The sequence below is a fragment of the Oryzias melastigma genome, linkage group LG18 (genome assembly GCF_002922805.2).
Source record: "Oryzias melastigma strain HK-1 linkage group LG18, ASM292280v2, whole genome shotgun sequence".
In the NCBI taxonomy this organism is placed as follows: Eukaryota; Metazoa; Chordata; class Actinopteri; order Beloniformes; family Adrianichthyidae; genus Oryzias; species Oryzias melastigma.
The window spans coordinates 24,235,279-24,247,426 of NC_050529.1; the positions used below are offsets into that span (position 1 = coordinate 24,235,279).

General features: G+C 38.3%; 1 protein-coding gene across 14 annotated transcripts in view; it reads right to left on the reverse strand.

Annotated features, from left to right (window-relative positions):
• Positions 1 to 5,487: 5,487 nt before the first annotated feature.
• Positions 5,488 to 12,148, reverse strand: part of ablim2 (actin binding LIM protein family, member 2) — a 69,567-nt gene continuing 62,906 nt past the window's right edge. For all 14 annotated transcript variants that reach the window (XM_024287608.2, XM_024287610.2, XM_024287614.2 and 11 more), the window contains 4 exons: positions 12,043 to 12,097; positions 10,058 to 10,065; positions 9,887 to 9,967; positions 5,488 to 6,926 (listed from right to left, as the gene is read on the reverse strand). In XM_024287608.2, the coding sequence (XP_024143376.1) occupies positions 6,813 to 6,926; positions 9,887 to 9,967; positions 10,058 to 10,065; positions 12,043 to 12,097 (258 nt within the window). In that variant the 3' untranslated portion in view covers positions 5,488 to 6,812. The remainder of the gene's footprint in view (positions 6,927 to 9,886; positions 9,968 to 10,057; positions 10,066 to 12,042; positions 12,098 to 12,148) is intronic.

Sequence of the window (12,148 nt, forward strand, 5' to 3'; positions counted from 1 at the left end):
TCACACATACATACTCACACAAACATCCACAATCGATTTATGCACAATCAGAAATGGATTGATAATGAAAAAAAAAGTTTCCCACACAGCTAGCATGAATGATAAATAGAAACTACATGCAAATAAAGGATAAAACAATCATTTTTGGTCTAACACTTTACATTTGTGTTCCCTTCTGCTATGTCCTCTCCAGTGGCATGTAGTGGAAGGCCTACATTTGCTTTTAAATCACCAAAGAGAAAGGGACATTTCCTACAGAAAGGCTGAAATAGGCTGGAATCTGTTCAGAAACTTTAAAATGCTGCAGGCACGAGGTGTGCACGGCATGTGGAAGTACCTGCAGGTTGCCGGTTGGATGTCCGCACAAACTACATTCTGATTGTCTAATTTCCTCATTTCTACAGCCGGGCTACACACAAGTAGCATGTACTTATCACTTGCACAGCACCGATGGGTTCCTGGTGCAAACTGTGAAATACAGTAACTTACATTTTTTTACAGTAGCTTACTGGCAGCTGGATGCCAGTAATTATTGCAAAGCATTTTACTGCTTTATTTCTGTAAAATGAAATACAGTTGAATTCTCCCGTATTTTATTTAAAGTAATGAAGCTGTAAATAGAATGAAAAGAGTAACTGTAAAAATAAATACAGTGGTGTGCATACGACCCAGATTTTAGACCTAACAAGATGGACAACATTTTCAAACAATGGATTTTGAAAGGGGTAACAACTTTTTATTCTATAACTGAAAAAGGTTAATTTAAAGATTTTAATAGTCTAAAGGCAGAGTTTAAGTTAGAGAACTCAGACTTTTTTTGATACCCCCAATTGCGGAGTTATTTTGAACATAAAATTCAAATCTACACAGATCTTAGTGATCCCATCCTCTTGACATTCCTCAAAGCCTACAAGAACAATGTAATTAATGGAGTTATTAATAAGTTTTATAAAGGTTTTTTGTCAAAAAAAGCTCATTCAACGTATTATATTAAAGAAAAATGGGAAACTGAAGGAAAATTTACAATACCAGAACATGATTGGTTAAATATTTATGAATCTCTGTGGAAATGTACAAATTCACACACCCTGCGGGGGTTCAGCTGGAAATGCCTGACAAGATTTTTCATTACTCCAAAGCAAAAAGCGTGTTTCGGTGCTGGTAATGCTGTCTGTTGGAGATTGTGTGGGACACAGGAAGCAGACCATTGGCATATCTTTTGGGACTGCCCAAAAATTCAACCATTCTGGGTTGATTTCCACAAAAAGGTAATTAAAATGCTTAAGGTAAAGGTACCATTTAAATTCTCCACTCTCTTTCTCAACCACTTTGACACCCCACACCAACAAACAAATATCTATTTACAACACTCACATTAGCTGCTAAAAAAGCAATAACAAGACGTTGGCTGCTTCCTGAGCCTCCCATGGAATCAGACTGGGTAAATGTTGTAAATGATAAATACTTTATGGAAGCAATCACTTTTTCTATTCGTCTCAGAAAATGTATGTTTATTAAACTGTGGACCAAATGGGTTGAGCATATTAAGCCATTAAGGTCGGACTTTGTTGAAATAAGTTCAGATTAATTTGTTAACTTTTCTTTTTCTGGTAATAACATTGGTTGAGGGCTGCACGGTGGCGCAGTGGCGCAGTGGTTAGCGCTCTTGCCTCACAGCGAGAAGGCCCCGGTTCAAATCCCGGCTGGGACCTTTCTGTGTGGAGTTTGCATGTTCTCCCCGTGCATGCGTGGGTTTTCACCGGGGACTCCGGCTTCCTCCCACCGTCCAAAAACATGCTTCATAGGTTAATTGGTGACTCTAAATTGTCCCTAGGTGTGAATGTGAGAGTGAATGTGTGTGACTGAGGCCCTGAGACAGACTGGAGACCTGTCCAGGGTGTACCCCACCTTCGCCCATCAGTAGCCGGGATAGGCTCCGGCACCCCGCGACCCCGAAAGGGAAGAAGTGGACAAGAAGATGGATAGATGGATAACATTGGTTGAAAGACTTATTTAATGTGCACTGGGTAAAACCCCCTTTACTTTTATTTTTTATCTTATTTATTTATTTTACTCTCCCGCCCTTGTTAATGTTCCATATATTTACCTCCCCTGTTAAGAAAAAAAAAAATGAAAGAGAGTGGATCTTGTATGTGATTTGTTCTAAAAATGTAACTCCCACCTACATGCCTCTTTCTGAAAAATAAAGAATTGAAAAAAAAATAATAATAAAAAACACTTTAACAGCTGGTGGTTATTTCTTGTTTTAGCCTAATTCCTAAAAATAAATCAAACTAAAATCAATTTATGGACCTCAAAACAGGTAACTCCAGAGCAAAGTTTGTTCTGGGTAAATTAGTTTCAAAGGAATTTGATCAATAAGCACATTGATTTATGTTGTAACTGTGCGTGAAGATCATTTGTTAAAATTGTGTGATTTTCACACATAGAACCTCCAAATCCAATTTTCTCAGCTGAATTTCTGATGTAACAACCTGCGTTTAAACTCTAAAGTTTTAGTCACCTCTTCACATTGAAAACTACGAGAGGATGAAGATAATTGGCAGGTCTCCGCTGCATGTAATGCCGGACTGATCTCCTTAAAAAACCAACAGGATGTTGTTTCAATTCAAAAATAAAAGCATCATGAAAATCCACGGCTGGATTCTCTATTTCAAAAGCTGGAACTTTATTATATTTCTTACTCTCACACAGTGCAAACTCAAACGTTTATGAAAAGCTGAATCCATTTTGGCAAAGCACATGGAACACAAAATCACCTTTTTTTCTGTATTTGTTTTTTTTCTGTTTTTGTTCTAAACACAATGTCTACACCTGTTTGGTATTACAAAGTGCAGGAGGTGAAGACGCACTGGTGCAAAGGGAAACAGCAACAACCTACCTATGAAGACAATCGGATGATGGTACAATCTCCAACCTCTCCACCACAGCTTTTCCTGCAAACTGAAGTCCTTTAAATGCAATTTAGCTGCTTAAGTTTGTTTGATATGTAAAATTTTCAATGAAGAAACATTTTGTTTTAAGTTGAAATTCCAACATGTAACAGAGCTGCACATTGGTGAAGTGTCATTCTGAAATTCTCTTCTTAACAACTGTGCAAAGTGAACTCTGTTCACCTTTCATCGTATCCCGTTAGGGGTCGCCACAGCGAATCCGCTTCCACTGATTCATCTCCCTGGATTTTGGCTGATGGCTGCCCTGGGAACCGGACCAGGTCCTACACCAGCCACCTGAGCTATTCCACCACCTCTAACTATAATGCAAAATAATACAAAGAAATACAAAAACATTTCAAACATACCAGAAATTGTATTTCATTCATAAACAGCAGGTCAAATGGTGCTTTCATAACAGTATTTCAAAAGGAAAATAGGCCAAAGTTGAAATAGTACTGTAAGCATTTTGTTTGAAACCAAAGCTAATGCATTAGTGGTATTTCATACCTACAGAAATAGGATTGGATACATCAGTTAGTTAGTTTGCTAATAATAAATTATACATTTTCTGCACTTGGACATAATCATTCTTCATTTTTTTTCATCCCCAGTAATTGGAGAGGTGATCAGCTGTAGTTTTTATTTGAAACTTTGTTCACGTTTCATATTGACATTTGGAAGAACAAAAAGAAAGTTTGGATATGATGTGATTCTCCTTTGGTTATTATTTAACAAACTGAACTTATGACTTCATAAATGTCAGCTGTGCCGTCATGAGCGTGTGCGACAGCTCGCTTAACAGCTTGGCGCATTATCCACTCATGCACGCGCTCAGATTCCATCCGCAGACATGTGTTCATATCACCCCCGCTGCCATCTGCAACTGCTTTAAAACACTGGGCAATCATTACAACACTTCAGTTTCACCGTGACAATCTTTTTTTTCCTCTGGTGCGCATAAATTAAAAACGGCTGACGTGGAACTTCATATACATCATGTGAAAGAACAAAGTTTTTTTGAAAAAAAGGGCAGTATGGGCAAAGTCATTTCTAACTTGTATAATTTTGACCAAATATTTTTTTATAGAGAGTAAAATATTGAAAGTTATTCAATGTTTAAGTTGATTTATTCTGAAATAATATATTCCTGTATGTTTTTATTTATTATAATGTTAAGAAGATTTGGTTTTAAAGTTTTAAAAATATAGTTTTAGAGTGTTCAATAACTGTTTATCCAGTTCGGCCCACGACCTGAGGTGGGTTTTGTAGTTTGGCCCCCTGTGTGATCGACTTCAACACCCCTGGCACAGAGGAAAAATTGCATTGTGAGAAGGAATTTTGACTCAAACATGATTTTTTTAACTCCAAAAAATGCAAACAGACAACAAATCTCGTGCTAATTGTTGTCACACTCAGGTACCAGGGCAGAATCTAATCAGCCTCTGTTGGAGGTGCAAGCAGAATATCAGGAGGGGCAAGTTAGGGTATACTGAGAGGTCGAATCCTCCCAAGCTCCTAAAATGCTTAAAAAACTATGCTAACTATATAACTAAACTATTGTCTCCTGTGATCCACTTGATTTGTCTTCAGTGTTTTATGTCTTTCCTGACAACAGCCTGTGTGTTCACCCGGGCCTGGAACTGGCACAAATGTGACACTGGTTATGTATGCCCTGTTGATGCTGCATTCATTCAAATTCATTTATTCAGTTTTGAGAGAGTGACTCAGTCACTGTCCTTTTTTTAACTCCTTTTGTTTATTTTTGGTTACTTTGGTTACAGCTCGTCTGTCGTTTTTTTAATCTCCTTTTAGCCTTTTTTTGAAACATTTAAAACACCTTTTTACCTATTTTTTACGTACTTTGTGTAATTTTTATTTATTTACTTTTAAGTTTATCTTTGGTTTAGTTTTTTGTCTTTTTAATTAATTAAATTTCATATATTTTATGTATTTTGTGTCACTTTTTATTTACTTATTTTAACCACCCGCCCAAATAACAGTCACAAGCAGAAACGGCTGCAGCGATCCAGACAGACATGAAGACTCATTTTCTAACAGTCTGGGTCACTGGTGACAGCCGTGGAGCCCTGCATGGTCCCGTGTTTTCTGTAACAAAAATCATCTTCATCATGACGACGCTCCATCTCTGCTGCAGGAATCCCTCTGCATCATTGGCTGCTATAAGGAGATAGACTGATGGTGTGGCCCCCATCCTCCTCTGACCTCAACCCTATTGAGAACCTCTGGAGCATCCCCAAGACAAATATCTGTGAGGATGGAGACAGTTCACATCCACACAGCAGCTCTGGGAGGATATTCTGACATCCTGCAGAGAAACTCTCCAAAAACTCACATGTTCAATGGAAGCAAGAATTGTGAAGCTGCTACTAAATCAGGCTTTTATGTTCAAATGTGACTTTATCTATTGAGATGTTCCTGGATTCAGTCAATGTGACCTCGATTAAAAAAAAAAGAGGTTTCACTCTTCCCTGAAGTTAGATTTAAAATGAAGAACTGCACAACTCTCATCTCATCTCTCTCATAAAGCTTTTTAATATCAGATGAGCAGATGAGTGTTAGAAAGAGGACAACCATTTCTGCATTACTTCAAGCATTTCTTCTGAGGCGCTGTGATGCTCTTTTTCACAATACCCTCACCTGTCCTCAATATTGCAATAAATACAAAATACAAGCAAAAATAAGAAGCCAACTCCGTCCTCCATCACTCAGGTTATGATGAGACTTTCAAACATCTCCGACATGAGATCAGTGTCCCAACTTCATGCATTACAGAGTTATATAGCATGGACTGTATAAAAACAGTTATTCAGGAACATAGGAAGAAAATGTTAACATAAATACAGAATACATGTTGATCTGTTAACAATCAGCTAGGTTGTTCATGAAAATTCAGCTTTTTTTCTGACAACTTTAGTCAGTTAAAATGTTTAGAATAGCTCTGACATTGTTTTGCGAGTCATCAGAGGACACAACACCAGTTGGTAAATTGTCCAGAAATAAAGTATTTCAACACATTGATATGAACCTTTAAAGACGCATGACTAAGGTTTTGCATTTGTGACAGGCTGAACAGATCAAATTTATGGAACAGGTTATGCCTCACTTGCACCAATCAATCTCTATAGAGTCAAAATACCCCATGAAAAAGATTGGATTATGCTGCTAGATGTCAGCTTGTGTCACGTTGCTGTTTGTGACGCTGCTTATCCTCTTTCTGTCTTCACACTTTGATCTAACTGAGACTCCACCCTGCTGGAGATGTATTTCACCTTCTGACGGTTCCACATAAAAGAGATACATTGAAATGGAGGGAAATCAGATGTGGTGATTAGGTGCTTCTCCACCTGTCTTTGGCCTTGACATGTTAGAAGAGTTGCAAGTCTTTAGCCTTCACTGGTCTAGAATAAATAAAAGTCATGTAAAAGCTGATGATATGTTTCAAAAAATGACTTCTTGTGAAAAGGAAACAGGTGCACGACAGAAAGACAGGCAGATGAAGAGCATTACAGAGGCCTAGAGAAGGCCTGTGCAAGAATTAAAAAAGTAGTTCTCCAATGTGGGGGTGGATGCAGATACCTGTGGGAGGAGCATAGACAGGCCATGCAAGCGCAGCTCTTTGTCCTCTTCTGCAAGGCTGTCAGTTATATATTAAGACCACACTGCAAATAAAAAGCCGTGGATTCTGCCCCACAGTCATGGGAACATCCTCAGACATCAGCCTCACAGCGTGATGGTGGGGGGTCAGGACAGCACATTTACTGGGTTCTGGTGGGTTCATTTCTGCTTCCTTTCTGAATATTGTTGAAATGTTCTTCAAATATTTTCCACTTCTGTCTAGAAAAGGCGTGCCGCCTTTTTTAAGTCATTCTTCTTCCAGAGAGCTAGACGGTCGAACTGCTCCAGAGTCATGCCGAACACCTGCTGGAAGTCTTCAGGCGAGAGGTGTCTCTGCAAACAGACAACATGGAGAACTTGTGTGAACCCTCGCAGGATCTACTCAGCTTCATACACTCTGTGTGAAGGATTTGACTCTGAAAACATCTGAAAGGTCAGCTTTTCTTTACTACATCTAACTAAGCAGGTTAAGCCCAGTTAAGATAACTAGGTCTCCTTTTCAGTGGTGGCCTTACCCAGATTCTCCTTCCATCCCCGTTCTGTCAACGTCACCCCAAAGCATCTCAACCAGGTTGAAATCTTAAACTTAACTGGATTTTTACCACTGAACATTTTCAGCTTGTTTGATGCCAGCTTTCTGTCTTGTCCCGGTCCCGCTGCGGGAGCGCGTCATGGTCCCACTGCGGGAGCAGTTTTATTCAAACTTCATCTCTCTGACTTTTCATTTGATCCTAGAACATCCCAGTAATCAAAGTGTCCAGATTCTGCAGTTAGAAAACAAGCCCGCATCATCAGTCGTCCACCACCATGACAATTGACAATTGCTATGATATGCAGTTCTGTATAAGCCAAACTCTCACATCAGTTCAGTTTATTGCCACATTCATCATTCGATTTCAGTATACAATAAAATGAGATGACCTCCTGTTGTTTTATAATTGTCAGATCTCCTTCATAACCGCTGAGTTACAGTCATGCTGTGTAAAAAATACAAAAGAATAACAAAAAGATATACATAACTAAAAGAGCACGATTTAAAATGCATAGCCTTATCAGCCTAAAGGATAGAAAAGCTATGCTCAAGTCAGATTTTATTAAACACTCAGACAGATTATTGTTCCTCGGAAGTCTCGTCTGATTTAGAGACATGCAGAGAACTTTGTTGCTGGTGAGGGACTGACTCTCTTAGAGTCTGATTCACAAACATCCTAAACCTAATATGTTTGCCAACTTCTCACTGGGTTTTATACATAATACCAACGTTCTTTTTTAAAACATAGCAGCTTCATTTTGAGCCAAAGAGGTATGTAAATGTAAAGCAATTCAGTATGTTTCCCAAAAAACATCAGTCATGAATGTCTGGAGCATTCACGCATACACTCATTAACACATGCACTCATTCACGCATACACTCATTCACGCTTACACTCATTAACACATGCACTCATTCACGCATACACTCATTAACACATGCACTCATTCACGCATACACTCATTCATACATGCACTCATTCACACATACAGTCATTCACATATACACTCATTCACACATACACTCATTTACACATACACTCATTCACACATGCACTTACTCACACATACATACAATACAGAATATGCACACTTTACTTGTAAGTAATGTCCATATGCCTCTACTGTCATTTGTAAGAATCCATTGTTATTTAAAAAAGCTGGAAATCAAATCTGAGACTGATCTCCTATTCTTCCCAGAAGTTTGGTAGAAATCAAATAATCTGATCTTCCAACAATAACTCCCTGATTTTAAAGTTCATCTCAAGCATAAACTGAATTAGAAGCAGTTTCTGCACATCTGAATGGATTTGTGATTATAAAACAAAGATGTTTTTCTTCTTGAGGGATCTCAAATGTCACTAACACCCCAGTGTTCTTACAGCCCGACTCCTTGGGGGAGTCTCACCCTCTGGTAGATGCAGTGCTGTAATACAGAGTGTTTTGAATGGTAAAATATTTCAAGTGGCAGTTCGTCGAAGAAAGACACCGTTGACCCTGCACCACAGGACTGACCACAGTCCTTGTGTCTTCAAACAGGTTGATTTTGGGTCTAAGCCCTGTCCTGTTGGTTGTGTGACAAAGCTGATGAAAGATGCCAGAACAGCAAAAGGACGAATGTGAGAGACGATGACTCATATCGCCAGAGATGACATGCAGGCTTTTTACTATTGTCCAAGATACCATGGTAAACATTCTGCTCCATATCTTTCTGAGTAGACAGTGAGATCTCTGTTTATCCTTTGTATACACTGTGTCTGTGTAAACTACTTTGTTTTACTCTCACAAGCAAGTCACTAAGGCACACCTGTCCAACATCCATTTCTAATCTAAGGTGATTGAATTTGAATGTGGCATGGTTGTTGGTGCCAGACGGGCTGGTCTGAGGATTTCAGAATCTTTTTCACCCACAACCATCTCTAGGGTTTACAAAGAATGGTCAGAAAAAGAGAAAATATCCTGAGAGCAGCAGTTCTGTGGTTGCCAGGATCACTAAAACTGGACAATAGAAGATGGAAAAACATTGTCTGGTCTGATAAGTCTCCATTTCTGCTGCTACATTCAGATGTAGGGTCAGAATTTGATGTCAACATCATGAAAGCATGGATCCATCCCACCTTGTATCAATGCTTCAGGCTGGTAGCAGTGTAATGCAGGTAAAGCATTTTCAATGCAGGAATTCAAGTCTGTGACAAACAGAATTGGATCAATTGATTGATTTCTCCATAAATTGGGGTTTCAGCTTAAAACAAAAGCTGACCAATAAAAAAATAAATACTTCAATCAATTAAACAGAGGGCCCTAATTGCATATTTTATCAAAGTTGAATTTATTTGAAAGACATCATGGAAATTACTACACGTTTCCATGATTTTCTAATTTTTGGGGAAGGGTTTGGATATCTACTTGAAACACAAATCCAAACCCTCACACTGTGGATACATGCCGACTTGTTTTCTTTAAAAGACCTGAAACATTTTCAGAGGATGCCTTTAAGAGCAGCTTCAACAGTCTTAAAGTCCACATTACAGCGACAGAGGCCAATATTTGAAACTGAACTATTTTCATAGTTGAAGGTGTGTGAACCCAACACAAAATATTACCGAAACAAGAACTTTTCAAAGTCTGCCTTACCCAAAATGTATTGAAAACACCTTCCAGCCCCAACACACTAACACAGCCATGGCTTCACAGTTTTCAGGCTTGTTAATGGTCTGTGGACGGGGGGGTTAACAAGCTGAGGGAGGAGGATAAGTGTTTACCTCCAGTCTGGTGCGATCTACGTCTCTGGGAAGCTTCACTTTCACTTTATGTGTCACTGCCAGCACTTCATAGGGGTAGACCTAGCACACAAAGCAAGTGTGAATGCTGTTAGTAACCCCTAGTCCAGCCAGGCCAGTCAACAATATCAAAGATGATTGGTTTCGTCTTACCTTGTACTCTGAGGAAAAAAAAGAAACAAAAAGAATTAATTTGCTGAAGTATTTTTTCTTTGCAGACATTCCAGCATCATACTATATTATGAACAACCTCTCCTCTAAAAGTGTTTTAAAAGCCTCAGGAGAGGTTTTCTCCTTTTCTGAGAATATATTAATTTCTATCATTCCTGGTTCTTTAGAGTTTCAGTTTTGAGTCATAGAAATACTGATGTATTTTGTTCTCTTTGGGTGGCCTAACCACCCTCCTACTCAGTTCAGTTCATCTCTTTTACTTTCCAAAAGAAGCAGAGGAAACGAACTTTCTCAGAGAACTGAGTGCCCCCTTATGCTACGTACACGCTGGACATTTGAGACTTGTTCAAGAAAAAAACACTGAGTTCTATTTTGCGGATTTTTGAAAAAGCTTTTAGCCTAGTGTTGACACTGGACGATAACACTACTAACGCATGTACTCACAAGTTGGCAAAGACTTCGTGCAAAATGTCTAAAAGGTGAAAATCTCTTGAATCTTGCCCCAGGTTTTGCTTTCACAGCTCTGTTCTGATATATGAAAGACTTATGCCTTGTTTCCACTGAGCAGTCCTGACCTGATTGGTCTTCTCCTGGCTGGTTTAATACTTAATGGATGTGGTGGAATATTTGTTGATCCGATGAAATGAAGAAATGTTCTCAAACGTTTTCAAGAATGTTTATTAAACAGAGCAGAGAAAAGTACACGCTTGTGAGCATGGAGGAGAGGTCTGCAGAGCTCTGATCTGTGATGAAGGACGCTCACATTTTATACAGTTGTACAATTAGCTGTTAATCAGGAGCTTAAGATGAGAATGTAAGTGTCATGTCTAATGTGGACAAGATGTTCTAATGAAATCAAAATGTTTACACATTGTGGTCAGGGTGTTCTGACAATAAGAAAACAAGACTCAGAGGATGAAACATAAGGAAATGTATAATTTCCGTGACACGGGACCTGTTTAAACGAGACATTAGTGTAATAAAATTCAGGCCAGGTACAAATCAGAATTATTACTTTCCTCTCTGTGATCAGTTTTCAAACGGTTGGCACTTCAGTAAATTACAAAGGACGCTACACTTTATTACCAAAAGTATTGGCTAACCCATCAAATGATCAGAATCTGGTGTCCTAATCACCTGGCTGGCCCCAGGTGTATAAACCTCAGACATGCAGACTGTTTTTACAAACATTAGTAAAAGAATGTTCCTCTCTCAGGATCTCAGTGAATTCCAGTGTGGAACTGTCATAGGATGACACCTGTACAACAGATCTAGTGGAGAAATGTCCTAAACCCTTCACTGTCAACTGTCGGCTCTATCAGAACCACATGGAAGAGTTTAGGAAGATTTTTTTCTCTTCACTACTGAGCCGGATTAAACTCTAAATAACTAACTAAGCCCTGCTCTATATTGTTCATGACACCATTCTCGGGATTATATTTTTATTACCACATGGGTAGACTAACAAATGGGTTTTCCCACCCAAAAAAAAAAAAAAAAGAAAAAAAAAACTTACATGAAAAGAAAATAGTCAAAATGGCATTTTCAGACAATAATTTAAAAAATGTAATTAAGTGAATAAATACTTTGTCAAATATTTAGATTTCTATCTTTGTAACATATTTGTCAGCTTGATGTTAAGTTTTGTTTCTGTGTAAATTGTATCTTTTGGATGGGCTTTAAAAAGCTTAATGCTTCAGCCCATTCTTTTTTGGTATATGTTGATTATTGTTTAAAAGTTTTAAAAATGTTACATTTAAAGAACCAAATAAACTTTAAACTACTTATTCTAATGAATTTTAAGCAGGTAGATATACCTTTAACAATACAGAGAGTGTTGGATTTGAAAAAAAAATAGAAGACTTAGAAGTCAGCAGAAAAATATACAATTAGAGGAAAAATTGCCAGAGAATTTACAAACTCTTTTAACTCTCATATCAATTTAATAGTTATTGGCAATTTCTTACCTCTCATTCCTCCCCAGCTCTGGGAGTCCACATTATCCTCCACCATATCAGCAGCCTATGGCAAAAAATACATTAAACTATTAGTGCAATATGATTTCTCAACTTA